This window comes from Dysidea avara, chromosome 3, assembly GCF_963678975.1.
Source record: "Dysidea avara chromosome 3, odDysAvar1.4, whole genome shotgun sequence".
In the NCBI taxonomy this organism is placed as follows: Eukaryota; Metazoa; Porifera; class Demospongiae; order Dictyoceratida; family Dysideidae; genus Dysidea; species Dysidea avara.
The window spans coordinates 16,647,485-16,668,141 of record NC_089274.1 but is presented as its reverse complement, the minus strand read 5'-3'; the positions used below and the strand labels follow the sequence as shown (position 1 = coordinate 16,668,141).

The window sequence follows — 20,657 nt, the reverse complement described above, 5'->3', positions numbered from 1 at the left end:
ATGTCAGCCACTAAACTAGAAATGTCAACAACATTACTTATAGTAATTTCCTACTAGCTGCTTACTACTTAAAGTGAATCACTTTGAGTTTAAATATGCAAAGTACATAGTTACAGGAGGGAGCAATACAACAAAAATTACAAACACCAGGAAATAAGTAATTACACCATTGATTAATGTCTGAGAAGTGCAAAAAGACAAAGTTAATGAAATGGAATATATAAATTTCTGCTTCACTGGGTGACATTTTCTCCACTGGCAGGATTATTGGTGGCTGCAACATGGCCAATATCAGCCTCGTCTAGCTGTCTGGTATATGTTTTGGGACTACAATAGTATAAGAGAAGAGCACTACATACAAATCTTAGAATCAAATGTATGAACTATATAATTATATTATACCATTGTTTGTAGGCTTGTGTTTTGAAAATAGTCTTTTGAGCAGTGCTCAAAAATCCAGCCTATTATGCTTTCAAAAATCAAGATTATGCTTTAGAAATGACTGTTTTATTAGAGTATATCAGCCTTTCCTGACTGCTGTATTAGAGTAAGTGACTGCTCTATTAGAGTATCTTGATCTTATTCCATATAAAGTGACTAAAAGTGTGAATAACATTACACATTTTCTTGATACGAGATGCAGTAATAAAGTGTAGTGTGTTCATGTTTTGCTACATTTTTGGTGTGCAGATTACACATTTTAATTCAGTAAAAATCTTTAAAATTGTCCTATAAATAAAGAATTGACTACACAAACAATTAGGCTTGTGACAATTATGCCAGCATATAATAGGCTAGCAAAAGCATCAAGCATTATGCTAACATGATAGTCTATAGTATCAGTCTTATCACAAGATGTTACAGATAAATGAGGTTGTAGACGTCATAATTACTCTAATACGGCAGTCAAACACAATTTATAATAATGTGGTCAATCTCACAAGTATGTATTTTACTACTCAAGAAATATACTACCCAAATGTCCTTGGCAAGAACTGCTTACTTACCTATCTTTCTTGCTTCGGTGTACTCCAGTTTTAATGATTATTGCGATGATTAGTAATATCAGTGCAATAAGACCAGCAATGCATGCAAGAATAACTCCAAACATGGTACGACTACTAAATTTAAAGTCACTGCCTTCTTCAGGTGTTTTCCCTATAATAATGCAAGACAGATTATGTCATACCTCCAGCAATGACATCATGAACTAACCAACACACTGAGTACCATCATCATCACTACTGTCATTGTCATCATCATCAATATCATAATTGTCGTTGATTTTGTATCCTTCCTGACACTTTAAACACTTCCTAGTCTTCACATCACACTTAATGCAGTTAGGAATTCCACAATCTGCAGGATAACTGCATATGAATCACCTCTGTATTATGAGCATTCAGGTGCTATATAGCAACAAATATTGGGTGGGTGAAATGTACTCCAATAGGGTTTTGGTAAAAAAAGCTTGGCAAACTTGATATTACAATATGCTTCACAGACTTCATTCTGGCCTGAGTTCAACACAACTCAATCAAATTGTGCCACACTGTAGCCAAGTTAGAAAGTAATGTAAACAGGATGTTAGTTTAGTGAAAATATTGTACGTTTATTTGTCTCACACACCATGCAAACTTTTCGGCAGCACATTATGATAGCAGCTGTAACATCAGTGCATAGTAAAAACAAACTAGTGAAGGTCACTACTATTGTCTGCCACAATGCTCACTATTTTTGTGTAGTGATGTTCACTACTAATTCTGTAGTGACCATCACTAGTAGTGATGTTCACTAGCTACACACTATCTGATTATTAAGCATGACACCTGAGGGTGTAGCCTATAGGTGGAGTGTTCTCCAATCAGACACAAAGTGTATTATTATACCCCCCCAATTTGTACAAGCAAAGTGTTTACTGCTGCAAAATTCAGTCAACACTGCATTGAGATATTACACGTTCCTTACATGACTATAGCTTATAATGGCTAAATAGCTTTGTGAGCACAAACTCAAGCTATAGTAAGCTTGGCTAGGCAGCAGTTTAATTATTGCATAACTGTGTTACAACCGTTTGTATAAACTAATCTACAAATGGTTTGTAATCCAGTCACCATTGTTTGATCCACCCGTACACCATGTTACAAAATTATAACACCAATTATACATGCACCATGTAGCTAGCTATAAATTGACAATTAGCTACATTTATGGAGTTTTGAGACTTCATAGGGTTTGTCATTAGAGCTTTAGAGTGAAGGTCTGACAGCAACATGTGCTGCAGCAGCCTTTGGATTACCCTAACCTAACAAACAGGAACTGCAGACTTACACGTTACTTAACTAACAGTAGCTAACAATAAGGTGAAACAGAAAATGGGACAAAGAAAGGAAAAAATCCCTTTTACCCCAGGATTCAAACTGCAAGCCACCCAGTGTCTAGTCAGTCGCCACACTCAGCCTCCTCCAGGTGGATGGATTTTCTTCTTTTAAACCTAAGTATTTAGAGATTTAGGTATTGGTTATATTTGGTTTGGTGTTTCAGGAGTTTCAGATTGGAGTCATGGAGTTTAGATTCATAGAGATTCATGGACCTTCCCAACACCTTTTCTTCATCCAAAACTAGCTATATATCTATACTATGGTCCTATATGAAATTATTAGGTGGCTACTGGTTATATACAACATTTATTATGCATGTGTGCAAGTGTATTGCCTATGGTGATAGATGTTATAGTCATGGTGCCGAATCAAAATAATACTTACACAAAATTTACACTGAGCTACGTATACTCACTATTGATGCATGTTCCTTGATGTAGTACAAACACTCCAGCACACTCTGTGCACTCTCCCATCTCATTCTTGTCACTTTCCTTGCACTGCTCACAGTTCAGCATGACACAACCTAAATTGTTGTCATATAAGTTTAAAAAACTTGTACATACTTACCAGAACAATCAACACCAGAGTACACTGGATTACATGTACAAGTGAAGCCATTAACTCCATCAGTACATGTCCCTCCATATTTACAAGGATTAGAAACACAATCATCAATGTTAGTCTCACAATCTGTACCAGTAAATCCCGTACAGGTACAAGTGTAAGAGTTTATTCCATCAGTACATATCCCATTATTCTGGCAAGGGTTGGGATCACATTCATTAATGTTAGTCTCACAAATATCTCCAGTAAAACCTGCTGTACAATTGCAAGTAAAAGAGTTGATTCCATCTATACATATCCCATCATTCTGACAGGAGTCAGGACTGCAGTTATCAATGCTATCAACCGTACAGTCTTTGCCGGTAAAGCCATATGCACATTCACACGAATAGTCGTTCACCATATCAGTGCAAGTACCATTATTTTCACAAGGGTCAAAGCCACAGTTATCAACATCCATCATACAGTCCTTGCCAGTATAACCAGGTGTGCAGGTACAAGAATAATCATTTACCAGATCATTGCAAGTAGCGTTGTTTTCACAAGGGCTTGAATCACAATCATCGATGTTTGTTGTGCAATTTTCATCAGTAAAACCAATCACACATTGACACAAATAATCATTAATTAAATCAGTACAAGTTCCATCATTGTCACAAGGATTAGGATCACAGTCATCAATGTCAGTTGTACAATTTTTATCAGCATAACCAGCTACACACTGACAAGAATAATCATTTACTAAATCAATACAAGTTCCATTATTTTCACAAGGATTAAGATCACACTCGTTGATCTCATTTTCACACATTATCCCCTCATAACCAGGTACACAGAGACATTTGGAACAATCTGGTGCTTGTGTTCCCTCATTCTCACATGCCAAACTGCAAACTATAATTAAATACAACCAACATTACGGTGTAGAATCACATGTATAGCAGGAAAAGAATGGTAAAAGTCTAATAAATCTGGAGTGTTCCCACCAAGCTATTATCCTCATCCAATACAAAGATAATTATCTTACTAAGCTTTCTCATAGCTAATTCACCAAGTTCACTCCATTAAATATTATTGGTATATAAATAAACAACTTGGTCTGCTATATATGTTGGTTTTGGGATTAGCTATACTGCTGTAGAGAGATCTGTGCACATTAGTAGTATGTGTAACAAACTAGCCAATGTCCTCGGGAAAACTACATGCATGCTATCTATGGTCATGAAACATAGCTGAATTTGCTGTGCAGCTTGTAGCTATAAAAACTCATGTCATTAGCAGAGAAAGGGCAGTTCCAGGAATTTTGGTGACAGGTTTGGATCTGGGGGCATAGTCCCCCAGGAAATTTTGTATTCTGTGATTGAATCCAGAGCCATAGCAAGGCCCAAAAAAGTGGTCATGCCAAACTAGGGGAACTGTGCCCCATGGGAACTTTTTTGAAATTTTAGCCCTCTGAGATTGAATTTGGAAGCAACTCTGACTGGAATTATCAATGTAAATTGTAAGATTGATAACTGAAATCTATAGCTGCTACTCTATTAGAGTTATTGTGTTGAGTGTTCTATCCCACATTGACTGCTCTATTAGAGTTTCTCGATCTTTAACAAAATTCCAAGTGGCTGAAAAGTAGTCCAGCCAAAACTGGACCAGCCGGACCACTTGCTATGGCTCTGGAATCTGGTGACAGTTTAAATATATGTTAGGAATTGAGTTTGCTTGCTTCTGCTGGTACTGTATCAGGAGCAAAGAGTTAAGAGGTGGAGTTTTGTGAAGTTTGAAGCATACGTACAACAAACATGGATGCCATTCTGAGGTCTGCATACCCCCGAAAAATTTCAGGTCTGAGATATGATTGTAGGCTAATTTCACTGTGTTGGTAATAAAAAAATTACATAAAAATACAAAATGACTGCTTTATTAGAGTATTTGATCTGAGCTTTTGGCACCTTTGCTAATCAATACAAAACGCCTGAATATACTTGACCAGTTTGTGCAACCTCAGAAACCCCCTGGTAGATTGTGGTGAATGACACTGCACCAGCATGAGAAGGCTAAAGGTACATCATTTAAATTAGTTTTTCAGTATAACTTAAAGGAAGACAGTGAGCTCACAAATATGTTCTAAAAGAACATTAAACGTTAGACATTAATTTTTCTTTTCATATAGTAACAATTGTAACATACCATCACAATCAGTTCCAGTCCAGGAGTTACTACAGACACAGGTGAAGTTTGAGTTTCCCTCCCTGTTCATCCCACAATCATCAGTACACACACCACCATCCGCATTGTAACTACAACACTGATTAGCCATTGGACCATAACACTGGTTGAGTCCAGTACATGAACTGTTACAAACTATATATAAGAAATACATTGCACCATTAAGTGTTCTTGGATGCATGTTGGGGTTTTTCATATTAAGGTATTTATTTATGGTACTGAAATATGGCTGAAGGGCCAACTCTTAGTGACCGTGCACCTCTATAGTTAGCCACCAGCAAGTTGTACTACATGACCTCATTAATAAGGGCATGGACGTTATTACTATCATGATTATAGAGTATATTCGTGCATGTCCTGTAAAAGTATAGGTGGCATTAATAAATGTATGCATCATGAATATATTCATGCATGCACTACCATGGCTATGTGACCCAATTTTTGGAAATGTCATATTTGTAATACATAGAAATCCACACTTATATGTGTCACCACTAAAGCACTTGTGCACCTTAAAATATTTCACAGAATTTCTTGTAATTCAGGATACTGACTACTGATCTAATTACTGTAAAGCTGAGTAGAAGTTTAAAAGCAACTTTCTCATCAAAGGTGCATGATTAGTACTGTAGTATAGCACTCACTGTTGAGGCTAACCTGCATGAGCTATATCCTATACTCCATACCTAAATTGTAACCAGCTCTGGTAAAGCTGATTACCAACATCTAAATTTTTCATAAAACACTCTCACTTAGCTATTTTCAAGGGGAGAGTGGAGACTATTGCATGTATGTTTATATACAAAGATGGGTTTGATGCTCCCCTGTCAACAAGAAAGTTTCAATGCGTATGACAACTAGTTACGTGGTAACAATGTTTTAAGACAGCAATTGGCCACATGATCACAACTCCGTGTTCAGGTGCTATGACACATACAGTTTCTGCATGGCACTAATGCAGTTCTTTATGTATCAACTAGAAGGCTTGTCCATGAACATTATCTGGTAGCTTTACTGCACATGAACAGCAGCTGCAAATTCATGAAAATTTTCTGACAATCATTACTTAATAGTAAGGAATTATTATGTAATGAACATAGCCAAGCCTGGGTGGGTTAACATCAGTTGTAAGGCTCAGACAATTCATTTAGATACAAGCGGCAATAAGACTGGTATGTGTAGTACTAATCACTGTTCAAACAAATTTCTTAATAGTTGGTTTTGCAAAACATCTTATACATAGCTACTGCTTGTTTACCAACTTTCTGTAGCACTTTTGTGTGGCCTGACAAACCCCTTAATCATCACATCATTTATCTGTTGTATTACATAAATGTGACAAATGAAAAACAAATTCCAAATGTAGCTAGAGGCTATACAATAAAACTATATATATCTTCCTTACCAGAGCAATGATTCTCATTAACACTTCGGTCTGTACAACTATAACAATCTGTCCTTGTGTCATTACTCCTCAGTGCGGTAGTGGTTTTTCCAACACGTTCCCAATGTCCACTCATACACCGCAGATTGTAACGAACTTCCTTTGAACTACTAGACATATTAAACAATACTGACAGTGATAATGACGAATACAGACCAATAGCCTGGCTGGCTGACAAACAGTTATAATAAATAGCATTAATGTACATAGTTGAGGAATCAGTGAATTCAGTTGCTTCAGTGTTTAGTACTAAGTCTATCACATTAAGGTCTTCAAGTACACATTGCTGAACACTGACTCCAACCAGATTGGCTAGCAGTAGTGACCACAATGACGGCAATAACAACTTCATCTTTGTTGCAGCTATGTGGCTACAAAGAAAACAATTTTATGACTTCATGTAGTTACAAAATGTTTATACCCACATGCTGTACAAATAACCCACCCTATAGGATGTAGTCTTGTAGCTAGCCAGTCTCTTACTTTGTCTTTTCTTTCCACTGTACATTAATGCTACACCAGGTGGGCAAAATAACTGAAATATAGTGGTCTGAGTGTAGCATAAATTTGTAAGTAAATAGGCACAAATTTGTTAATTAACTTGTATACTATATATATATAATTATGTGATGCTACAGAATAGTCGATGGTAGCTGACCTCAATATCTGATTGTTTACCAACTGATCAACATGCTACAACATTTCTCTTTTATTTTAAAAGGGATAAAAATGATCCATAAAATGTACCTCAGAGGAAAATGGTGCAAACAATGTTATGGAATATATAATAAAGATGAATGAACCTCAGGCTACATATCCACACATGTATATGGTTATATTTGTCTTGTAGAATATAGCTATAATCAGCCACCTAGCTATATAGCTATAAGTTGTTTACATGTCTCAGTGTATCCATGCATATACTATTATATAGCTTTGGTCTACTTCTCCACATTTGATCACCATACAAGTTTGGTGCTTGAGGTGGCCTACAAATAAATCATGTCGAGTTGCATTGATAAGTAATCATCTCATTTTATATCATTACAGTTATACACTCATTAAATGACTCATTTCTTAAGCTCCTATATAGGTTCCCGGTAACGCCTTGTATAGGCCACTCTGAAACTTTAGGTGAAGCAAAACATGAAAGGATCTATTCAAATCTTTGCATCACATATGCATGTGCAATGTATTTCTATGCGTAACCATCATGTGAAATTTCAAATCCTTTTAACATACATGTCTGAATAATATGGTACATAAACACAACGAAACATGTCAACAAGCCACTCACATTGGTTAAACTGTTGGGCTGGTAACAAGGGAAAATTTTTGTTTTGCACTTCACAGTTGTATCGCAAATATTTGAAAATCTTCAGTACAGAATGGGACAAGGACAGTCAACACCCTGGTTGCATGAGGGCCCCTGAGACCTATAGGAAAAATTGCCCCAGTTGTCCTCCCCATCAGCCCTGTCTGCCTCCTGTATTTACCCTCCTAAGTTGATTATCTACTATCATACAATGGGGGTGGTCTGTGATCTATCTATTCTGTAATGCAACAGCTATGCAGCAATATATACGTATCTTCAATTAACAGGTGTTATGAACAGCTATCCAGCGAAACCTCTCTAATCCAACACCTGCATGTAATCCAGAATACCTCTATAATGTGACACTGTTGTTTACTGCACCAATAAGACTTGTTAGTATGTAGCTATAATACTGCCTCAATAATCCAACAAAACCTCCAAGACAAAGCCTTACAAATCTCACACAATTTCCACCAGGTGTAATAGCTAGGGGCCAATTGTAGATACAATTCAGCAGAAGCATGCATGTTATGCATACATTGTACAGGTGTGTCCCAGCATACAATTATAGCCATCATAATGGCAGGACTGAAGCACCTTTGGACCAGCACATGTTTGTGGGTCAGTATACAATAAAGATGTGACATTATAGCTGACTGATTAGCTACAATCAAGTTAATATGGCATACTGATACAATTAGTTCGACAGCAACCACGGCAACAGCTGGCACGCCCGCAAGCTCTAGCCTGAAGCCTGGCCGAGCTGGCGGCACTGATATAAGTCTATATATCAAACATAAAATACCAGCCACTCACCACATACAAATCGTCTCGGTACATGTGCTGTTTTCGATTATGGCTGGATTATGACGACTGGTTAAATCTGTAGTTCGTCGTCTTGCTTTAGCTACAACTGAACTCAGAACCGGCCCCAAATAAATACATAACACGTAGAAAAACGGCCTATTACTAACGCGCCCGCCTCTTTTGACTCGTATGGGTAGCGGCGCCCTTGTCATCAGTTACGTAGAAGTGCTGGTGAATCCATGCACTATTTATAATGTACAAACCTCAGAAATGAGTATAACGTACATGTAAATATTAAAGCTAATTATACAAGTGAATTTCTAAGTGTTTTGAAATTGATAAAGTCGGCTGAATTAACAATTTTGGAGTTCCAAAGTCTGATGACAGATGGAAAGAAGGAGTACAGATATGTGTTTGTCCTAGCTGCTTATACTGACCAGCTGAGTAGCCTTGTATGATCAGACTGCTCCCCCCCATGCACCGGCTCTTTGTTTGTCATAGGTAGGGTCCGCAATCCGAAAAATCAACTTCTACAAATTAATCCCTCTACCATTGTGGGAAGTTCATTGTAGTATCCCATTGCTAGATCCACCAGGAAACCGGAGACACGATTGTTGTCTTCACAGAAATATTGTTTTCAGTATCTCGCAAGATGCAAAATTTATTTTTAAAATTTCGTGCTCCACAAAAAGGACCGGATGAAACTTGCTATTTAGCCAGATCATATCCAGAGTTGTCGTAGTTGAAAAGTACGCACAGAACTAAGTGATTGATTTGCTGGGTTCCCGGCACAGGGTTGCTTTCTTTGAAAAATCAGACAAAGAAATACAAAGTTTCGAATTCAAACTGCCCTACCACCCAGGGCAAGAGAAGCCAACTCTTCCTCATAGTGTTTCGATACGGTTGGGTGCATAGTCTGTCTATGCTGTTAGTTTTGGAAAAGATTTGAGACTTCTCACCATCTGGGTGACGAGCGTCAAATTTTTCTGCAGCATCAAAGAATTGTGTCGCGCTTTCTAGCCATTTACAGCGCCTCTGCAGCCACAACAATCATCAATTATTGACTACAACTATGGCAAAAGATGTCACTGAACGTTTGGTAGCAGCGGTTGTCCATTATTATTTCATCCACAGCTTCCAAGCCTCGCTCTAATGCACTTGTCAATTTCATGCCCCACCCCCTAGTAGGGGATTTGACAACACCTTAAGGATAAACGCATATTTCATGCATGCGACTAAAAATTAACTTGGTATACACCTGTAGCTAGCTAGTAAAATTATAGTGAGTATATACGATTTAATTGTTTAGAAATGCAACTACCGAAAATCGGTCAGTGAATTGGAGAACTGTCAATTGCCCCAGGGGTGGGGACAAGAAGCAATGTCAAATCCCCACTTGGGGTGTGGGGACGCCCGGGGGTGGGGGGGTGGGGCTTGAAATTGACAAGTGCATAAGCTATGTATCAAGGGAGGCAGCAAAATCGTTCAAATTTGACTTCACCTCTCACACTCCACAGCAGCTTCAAATCTTCACTAAATCACCCTATACATCACTATTATGCTGCAAAACATCCCAAAACAAACCGAAAAAAGCACAAAATCTTTCATTTTTGATTCGAGCTGGGTGGAGCTCCTGGTGAGCTGCTGGTATACTGCATCATATGAACTAAATCACAGAAACACCAACTACTACTACTACCAAACGTTTTGAACCATCATTTATCATCATTGTAAACAAAATTAAGTGACCAGTGTGGCATCAGAAGTACTGGAAAGCACTTTGGTACCATTGAGAGAATCCCTTGAAATGACGCACGAAAATTTTGACGTTCTTCACCCAGATGGTGAGAAGTCTCAGATCCTTTCCAGATTAACAGCATAGACAGACTATGCATCCAACCTTATCACATCACTATGAGGAAGAGTTGGCTTTTCTTGTCTTGGCTGGTAGGGCAGTTTGAATTCGAAAATTTGTGTTTCATTTTCTGCTTTTTGAGAGAAAGCAACCCTGTGCCGGGAACCCAGTGAATCATTTGCTTATTACTGTGCGTACTTTTCAACTACATTAACTCTAGATAATATCTAGCTAAGTAGCAAGTTTTATCCTGTTCTTTGTGTGGAGTACGAAATTTTAAAAATATTTTTTGCATCTCACGAAATTCTAAAATCAATATTTCTGTGATGACAACAATCGTGCCTCCGGTTTCATGGTGGATCTAGCAATGAGGTACTACAATGAACATCCCACAATGGTAGGGGGATAGATTTGTAAAAGTTGATTTTTCGGATTGCGGACCCTATCATAGGGTAACGCCGTACCCAATGACAAGTGGTCTGGCCACATGAGCATAAATGTGCATGGTTGTTCAGCCATGTCAGTGTGACAACAGAATATAAGAATCTTCAATATGTCATCATCGGACAGATTGATCCATACGGAAACCAGGTTTGAGCCCCAGCTAAGGTTTCTTTTTTTCGCTTAGGTTTTATTGTCAAAGTTTTTTTTATCAATTATAGCTACACCTTGCATGCATACATTAATTAGTTAGTATTGCATGGTATGCATCCATACTTACCTTATACCATTAAGCTGTCATGCATACATAGTAATGTTATGGTCCAAGCAGAACAGATCCACACAGTTCACACCTAGCTAGGTAGAAATGCCAGCAAGTTGCAAGGATCCAGAACAGCTACATGCCGGAATTGCTTGCCACGGTATGTCTGCATGAACCATTATTATGCATGTCTTTAGCTTCTCAGATATAGTGTATGTAGATGCATGATATGGAAGCTATGCATGGTGTATATATTTAAGAACATGCTAGAGTCTGTATAAAAGGCAACAGCTACCGCAGGCCTTCTATATAGCTACAAGGGCGGATTTAGGGGGGGTACTTTGGGTGCTGAAGCACCCCCCTCCAAAATTTTATCATGCATGTGTAAGCTGGGAAGCTTCTAGAAGTTGCAGTATAGATGCAATTGCATCTTATACGTATGCATGGGCAATGAGAAGATGGAAAGAGAAGGGAGAATGGTTAATCTTTACTTAGAATTACTAAGAGGGGTTCAAATTATACTTTTGGTGTAAGACTTAACCTAAAAGCTGCTAAAAATCGAAATACTCTAATAGAACAGTCAACTACTCTAATAGAACATCCATCATAATTTTTTTTTTAAAGCATCATAATGTTTTTTTCTCAAGAAGTTGCCAGTGTGTTTTCTTGACCTGTGCACTGCTATCTTACCATTGCTCCAAACATCCTACCATATACTAATCACTTTCTGAGAACAACTTCTGTGAAATAATTTAATATTATAGTGGGCATTTTCAGTTGTTGCTACGTTGATGCTTGGGTTGACATACTTAAGTAAAACAATTAATTTCTTAGCATGTATACAGTTAACAAGGCTGTAGTATCTGAGAACTGTTTGTTTTTGCTTTGTCAGTACCAAAGTTCCATGCTGCATTTATCTGAATCTAGCATCAATTGAAGCTAGCAAAATTTAATATCATACAGGGTTTGTACTCCCAAACTCATTGAAGCTCAACTTTATAAGCTCAAATGATACCACAGCATTTATGCTGTCATGTTATAAGGGGGTTAGTTGTGGCCAAAAAAATAGTTGTATATGTAAGTGATTTTGGACTCTGATTGCAAAAAATTAATATGGTGATGGGGCCATATAGTTGTAAAAAGTCAGATTGAAGTAGTAACAGAACAGTCTGTGGCTATATATACCTACTACAAAGTTGAAGTTATTTTTGTGTGCATTGTAAATCTCTACAGTGATCTCAAGATCCAATCCTGTGTATGTCTTTGACAATCCACTATTATGCATTGCCTTATATATAATCCAATAGTGTAGTTCTGTTTTAAAATTCTTTACAACTGAACTCATCCATCTTGTACCCCCACAATCTTTCAGTACAATAGAGTATTTGGTTAAAAATAGCTTCCATATTCAATCTTGTGATAACTATATTCCAAAAATTTCCAGAGAAAGCATCACCCCAGACCCCCCCTAGCTGGAAAATTCTATGTATGCGTACTCTACACACTGCATGGTGAGTGTAAACTTTCCCTCTCAAGCCCTCTCTTCATTGTCACTGTTTGGACGTTATAGTTTGAGCCATGAGACTGTAAAGCACACTAGCTATACCTTAAGCCAAGCAATACACTAAATTTAGCCATCTTGTATATTGATGAATTTACCATATAAATTTTATTAATTCGTGAATTGATGTAATCAATTAGCAAAAAACCAAACTCTAAAATTGCTAAATTTAATGTACCACTAAATTAAGGTATTTCAAACACAAAATTTATGGTAAGTATTGATCATATGTAGCTGCATCCTTCTCCTTCCTGTTCTTTATGTAAAGAATATATTTTTAGTTACTGGCTGTGTCCTTATATGACAGCTAGTATTACAAATGTTCTGGAATAATGGTGTCATTTCATCATTATTACACTTAGGTGACTCACAATGCTTTACAAGCATTGCATGTGGCATCATTTGGCAATATTTTAAACAGCAATGCATGCGGCATCATGTGGCAATATTTTAAACAAAATGGCATCATTTTTTAGTTTAAAATATTACCAAATTTTAATACTGAATAGGCTAAATTTGCAAAATTTTTCTGTGGGGGCATGCCCCCAGACCGCCCTAGATAGAGCATGCTCCACATGCTGAGTGTGCTTTGCACACTATATAGCTAGTTGTATTAACCAGTTGTCACTTTTCTTAGCCAACCAACCATTATGTTAGCACCCCCCTTCTGAAATCCTAGATCCACCCCTGAGCTATGCAGACATAATTATCCAAAGGTCACAACGTTACATTATATAGGCTTAATTAAACACAATAATAGCTAATAATTAATGATTCTTTCTTTAGTTTATCTGCATTCAGCATTGCTTGCTTCAATGACAAACTGTATGGAAGCCTTAATTGCCAGCATCTACCACATTTTAAAGTATGCATGATGAACAAAATAAAATTCCTGTGTGTCTGCACTGGTTACAAGAAGCTTGTAGGTATAGCTACTGAAACTATACGCAGTATAACATATCTGATGGCTGGACATTCCAGGAATGTCCAGTCAAACAATTTTAACAACATCTCTGCAACTTAGAAGTATGCATGGTGATTGGTTATAAATGTTGTATAGTCTTCCCCATATTTTGAAAATACATTAAATTTCAATTTACAGAAATGAATCTATGTATATGTATATGTATAGCTTTACTCTAGCTTACTCATATTTTACCCAGTCTCACTGTTGCAATGATGACTGTTCTATTAGAATACTAATAAACTGTTCTATTAAAACATTCTAAATTTCAAGTTAAGCCCTCAGTGAGGGGTATATGATGCATGCATGATATTGTGTGTACTCATGATCATGAGATGAACATGCACCACACACACACACACACACACACACACACACACACACACACACACACACACACACACACACACACACACACACACACACACACACACACACACACACACACACACACATACACACACATACAAATGGCCTTCAAGGCCTTCAGCTGCCTGGGGAAGAACTAGTAACCCGCAAAAGGCTGTACAATGTCCCAGTGTGGGCACCCAAAGTCCCACCTGGACCTGTGAGACAAGGGCAGTTGGCATTTTCTTCCCCAGTTAATACCAAGTACCCATTGATGTTACAGTTGGGTGGGCTGCTTCCACAGTTGATATCAAGCACCAGGTCCCCATGTTAGACTGGAGTGATGTAAGTAAAGTTTCTTGCTTAAGGAAACAACAACAACACCAATTTGGCATAACCAAGTTTCCAACTGGGAACCTTTTGATTACCAGGCTGATGTTCTAGCCACTTGGCTACCTTATGCTAGCACAGTCACGGACCAGCACCGGGAACTGTGTGCTACTCAGGTGCTACAAGTCAATACAGGAAATCCCCTGGGGCAAGACTAGTAACCCACAAGAGGCTGTATCATGTCCCACAGGTGAAGGTGTGGGCACCTGAAGTCCCATCTGGACCTTCACCCACACAATATGAGACATGGACACAATATGAGACACTACACATGCATGCACACATGCATGCATGTACGCACACACTGCACACACACACACAATAATGATTTTTTCTTGTAATCATTACTCGTATAGTATTTTGCATGCATCTAGCTTCTGCATCACATCCAGAGGACAGATAGAATGTTGAGAATCCCTCCAAAATTTTTAGCATGTACTCTGTACTTTAAGCAAAAATGAATAGAACAAGTGCTGCAAGAGGAGAAGGAATGGGTAGCAATGAAATTATAAATTTATGAGTATGGCTTAAACTTTCTATGTACTCTAATAGAACAGGCAACTACTCTAATAGAACATACAAACATTTCAGCGAAATTGAACATTTGGGGGGTAGTAGTATCTCAGGTGGTAGGGCATTGGCTTGGTAATCGAGAGGTCCCAAGTTTGATGCCCGAGCAGGGACTCGCTACTACTGTTGTTTCCTTAAGCAAGGCACTGTACCCATTGCTCCAGTCACCCAGCTGTTAAACTGGGAACATATTGTATATGTACAATTCAGGGCACAGCTGAAGAACAGCCTTGCATGGCTGATGCTGTCATCCCTGTAAAAATTAAATTGAAAAAAAAAAAAACACGCATGAACTGGCACTGTTGGAGATGCCATTTATTTACAGTGGAACCTTTTTTAAAGAACCCTCCATGTAAAGGGCACTGTACTCTCTACACAAGACAGTTTCTGCAGACCTCTTCAGAAGATCAAAAAGTTTAAAAATTTGTCAGACGATTTCTTTGCAACTTACCAGATAAATGTCATTTAAATGTTCAGACTATTTAGTGCAGTGTGCTGTGACACACCTACACAGCACAACTGTCTATACAGTGGAACCCCCCAAACTCCCCGAATTAAAGACACAATAGAAAAGACCTCCATGATAAGGACAAAAAGTTTGGTCCCAACAGGTCTGGTTAATACAATTTTTACCTCTGAAAAAGGAAAACCTCTATATTACAGCAAAAAGTGGCCAAAAATGCTGGATCCCTAAATGTCCGTAATAGAGAGGTTCCATGCACTGTACCTCATATTATCATGTGCCCACCTATCCTACAACCATCATTTCAATAGTAGCTGCTATCTAACTGTGAAATTGGAAAACTTAGCAATGAGCATTGTTGTACCTTCATGTACACACTTTTTATTGAGTTAGATTAGCTTAACATTAAAAATTTGCAAAAATTATTTGTGGTGTCCTCACCATCAAACTATAAAGAATACAAAAGTTACAGAGCTCGGTATCTTTCAAAAGTCATGGATATTGTGAAGTCTAAAGCCATATACATTTAGAACTATACGAAATACCATGTTGCTAATTAGAACATGCACATGTATAGAACAAGACATGGTAAGTAGCCAAGAGGACTTGTAAACACTTCTTTCTTGTCATGTCATTATTGCAAATGTACAACCAGGGCTATATATATGTATCAGTATGTGGAGCAACAGCTGGTAAATATTCCTTTATTGTTGCTCTTGTACATTAAAGTCAGTAAAGCTGTCTGTGGATCAAAGTCACCACCTGGTCTGGGAATTTTTTCAGAGTATTTATTGTCGTATCTACTTCAGGGATTTTTGCAGGTCCCTAGTGAGATCATAGTAGTAATCTGTTTAGTGTACACTCTCTCCTATTAATGTCATAATTAGCATGTGTCATGCACTTACAACTACAGGTGATATAGATGGTGATAGGCTACACAAGGAGTGTTGATAAACACCTCTAAGATGTTTGTGCCTACCAGTACAATCTGTATCCATTACATGCAGACTAAAACTGTTATTATGGGTACTAGTTCTTCCAGTCTGACAATCCTTTGTTTCATTATCATCAATGCTAGTCTCATAAACTGCTACAATGAAATCACCTTCATCACCTACACAAACTGACAAAGGTTGGGTTAATGGTTGTTAATGATAATTAGTTTTGCAATTTGTTCTCAGTGTAAGACCACCTGCATGTAAGGGCTGTGCTGCTTTTAACATATACATGCTCTGCTCTTCAAACTATGCATGTGTGTGTGTGTGTGTGTGTGTGTGTGTGTGTGTGTGTGTGTACATAGCTTGCAATGTATAGAGAAGTGGTATCACCAAAGGGCATAGCTACCATCTTGACTTTAGCAATGATTACAATTTGCAAAACATACGGATGTCAGGAACTGAAAAGTTAATATAATGAATGTACAATTATTCTTGCTTTTGTTATGCACATTCAGTGCAGTGATATGGAGTTACAGTTCATGGACTATCCTTTGCTGGTTAACAATTACTCCACTGGCAGGCAGCTGGATCATTGATATAATTATTGGTGTCGATGGTCTTTGTTCAATCTGCCTCGGGTTGGTATATTTGCTGCAAGAAAAATGAAAAGTACTGCTGAATTACAAGCTGTTACAATGTATTACTAAAAGCATTTCACTAAAAAATTAACGAGGTTTGATGATTTTATGACAATACCTGAATATTGTATTAGCCAGGTCAATTGGGGGTCTATATAGCTACAAGCTATAGTTGTATTAGCTGGACAACAGGAAAAGTAGGCTATCTTTTTAAATTAAGAAAGTTATCTGCATGTGGGCTTTGTGACTGAATATGTGCTACCATCCAGTAAATCATCAGGAGTTATGTTCATTGAGATGAATGTAGCTTTTTGTTTCTGCTTGCCAGACCACCTATTTTTGTTATTCCTTGACTCAATGGAAAAAAAAGAAAGTGGTCTTCCAACCCTTATATGATACACATATACACACCTGGCTGTCAGCTTTATTTTTCCCACTCCTCCAGACATGACGTACTCCAACAGTTACCGTAACAGTTAGCACAATAAGAGCAGCAATACAGAAAATAACAATTCCCACAATGGCACCTTTACTTAGTCCATCTTCTCCATCTTCCTCAGGTGTTTGCCCTAAATTATATACACAGTACATTATATCGTATGTTTTGATAATGATGAGTTACTACTGACCAACACACTGAGCATCTTCAGGGTCACACTTTTCATTAATGTTAATCTCACACAACATTCCCCTATACCCAGGTGCACACAGACACCCAGAACAGTTTGATGCTTGTATTCCCTTATTGACACATGTCATACTGCAATCTGTGTAATCAATTAAAGAGTGTCAGTCCACAATAAGATTCATTTTTTTCACATCAGACCAATCAAATTGAGCAGAAAAATCATCAAAACTGGTCATCACTTGTGAAGCAATTATAATTGATTGACAAATTAAAATGTTACTTAAATGCTTTAGAATAACAACTGGGAGACCAGCTCCATATACCTGTGCCAGATGTTCACCTCACACGCGACCCTTTCAAACATGGTGCATAGCTCAATGATGGTGAACAACAGCCAAGTCCTTATCTTTACCATAACTTTCTCCTAACCAACTGACACTTGTCCTGTCAAATGGCACTAAAACGAACTAGCCTCATTCCCTAGTGTATCATCCAATGACAAAATAAATGACAAAAAGAGGTACAACACACTTCACAGCAGCAGTCCTACACCTAACGCATCCTTGACTTTTATAATGCTGCATAACCAAGTCCTATCTCCTTTGGTGTGTAATGTGAACAACACAAACAATCCTTTCAAGTTTTTGGCTATATTTCTTACCACAATGTATTGTATATATTATTACAGTACTGTTAACTACACATACCATCACAATCAGTTCCAGTCCAGAAGTTACTACAGACACAGGTGAAGTTTGAGTTTCCCTCCCTGTTCATCCCGCAATCATCAGTACACACACCACCATCATTGTAACTACAACACTGATTAGCCAATGGACCATAACACTGGTTGAGTCCAGTACATGAACTGTTACAAGCTGTAGAGCAAATGTACATAATTAAATTAATACTGGTACATGGCACTACAATGAACACTAATATATAATTATAGTGCAACTTTTTATTAAATACATACCTTAGATGATGCACAATTACACACAATTATGCATAGATACATATACACAACTAAACACAATCCTGTGTGTGGCAGTAATATAGTGGTTGTTTTGCAATGCGCATATGGAGCCATAATAAGTAGCTATTCACACAGTTACTCACTAGGTAGCAACAAACTACTGATTTTCATGCTATAAGACATCACCCTGCTTTTGAGAATTTGCCTTCAACATGACCTATATGCACACTTGCTTTTAGCCTTGGAATGGCACTACAGAGTTTCAGTAGCAGTTGCTGTTTACATACATTTAGTTGTCTGTTTGTATGTAATATTATTATTCGGATTATGTTGACTTGAAACGTTTTTAAACCTAATTTGGAAGTTGATGAATGCCCAGCCCATTGGCACTCCCATACACTTCAAGATCATAAGACATATAGCAACAGAAGCAGCAGCAGCAGCAGAAAACTACGCAATAACTCATATACACTGTGACTGTGTATGCATGAAGAAGGCTAAATGCACACAAGCAATTAGCTAATTATAATTGCTAAAATGATTATACCATTAATCGAATCACATCAAATAAGGCAAATCAAAAACAAATAAATAGCACCAAATTATTTCACTCACCAGAGCAATGATTCTCATTAACACTTTGGTCTGTACAACTATAACAATCTGTCCTTGTGTCATTACTTCTCAGTGCGGAGGTGGTCCTTCCAACACGATGCCAATATCCACGTATGCACTGCACATTGTAACGAACTTCCAGCATTGCAGCAGGCTTTGATCTGTTGTACACTACTGATAGAGATGCTGATGAGTAAAGACCAACAGTTCTACTAGTAGATAAGCAATTGTAATAAATATCTGTAATATTTATATTTGGCATATGAGTGACTTCGATTGATTCAGTGCTGAGTACCAAGTCCATCACATTGATATCTTCAACAGCACACTGCTGAGCACTGACTCCAACCAGTGTGGTTAGTAGCAACAACCACAACAGCAACAACTGTGACAGCGGCAACTGTAACAACTTCATCTTTGCAATACCAACTACATGACAAACACATTCATATGGCTTCATATAACAAAACCATACGATAAGCTAGCTGCATAGTTTTGTAAATTAATTTTTACTGGCAATAGTTACTACAATCAGCCCACCTGCAATGTAATGTACCCATGTTACCTTCACTTATCCATTCCATGGTTCATTACTGCTGCTACATGTAGTGACCACAAGACTACAAGCCAATTTGTAAATTAGACTGTTGATAATTATGGTGAGTGATGCTAACCAGCTAAATTGAGTTGCATAATTTAATAGCATGGTCAGTTCTATGTTATTACCAAACACAGTCCCGGCGGATACCCGGCATTATGTTGCTGTCAGACCTTCAGTGCTGGACACTGTAAGTACTAATAAGAATAAGAGTTAGCAATGTTTAATACTTAGCTATACCACAATATAGCTAGTCTGAGTACACTCCATCATTTGCAAGCTAACTTATGCAGCATAGTTATACATGCAGGCGCTGGTATATTCATATGCAGACAGCCGGGAGGCATATAGTCTATATCGCGTACTATTGGCTATTGCTACTCAGTTGCTAGCTATACTTCACAGCATGATCTGATCATATAATATGTCAACCATCACGGCCTTTCACTCACCATATATATATAGTTCTACAAGCGGATACGTTCTCCTCCCCTGCTTCTAAGCAATGGTGAAACCGTACTTTGTCTTTCAGTCTTTATGCTATAGCTAAATCCCCCGCTGTACTAACCGCATTGTAATGCACAATATCCGGAGAAGCCTATAATTTACTAGTGGAGTACAATGCCTCGTTAGTCTCGTGATCGTATATGCTCGGGACCGGCTATACAGTTTT

The 20,657-nt window shown here is 37.8% G+C and overlaps 1 protein-coding gene across 3 annotated transcripts; it reads right to left on the bottom strand.

Moving 5' to 3' along the window:
• Nucleotides 1–96: 96 nt before the first annotated feature.
• On the bottom strand, nt 97–20,568 carry LOC136249729 (fibropellin-1-like). Of its 3 annotated transcripts, XM_066041837.1 has the most exons (9): nt 8,747–8,901; nt 7,061–7,128; nt 6,577–6,986; nt 5,133–5,306; nt 2,952–3,842; nt 2,797–2,907; nt 1,216–1,359; nt 1,008–1,158; nt 101–327 (listed from the first exon to the last, which is right to left on the bottom strand). In XM_066041837.1, the coding sequence occupies exons 3-9, from the start codon at nt 6,965–6,967 to the stop codon at nt 234–236; spliced, it is 1,956 nt and encodes a 651-aa protein (XP_065897909.1). In that variant the 5' UTR covers nt 6,968–6,986; nt 7,061–7,128; nt 8,747–8,901; the 3' UTR covers nt 101–233. The 3 variants fall into 3 exon arrangements, with proteins under 3 accessions (XP_065897908.1, XP_065897909.1, XP_065897907.1); XM_066041836.1 differs by lacking the exons at nt 5,133–5,306; nt 6,577–6,986; nt 7,061–7,128; nt 8,747–8,901 and adding exons at nt 18,503–18,673; nt 19,387–19,815; nt 20,437–20,568 and having other exon boundaries at nt 97–327; XM_066041835.1 differs by lacking the exon at nt 7,061–7,128 and having other exon boundaries at nt 8,747–8,903.
• Between the last annotated feature and the right edge of the window lie 89 nt (nt 20,569–20,657).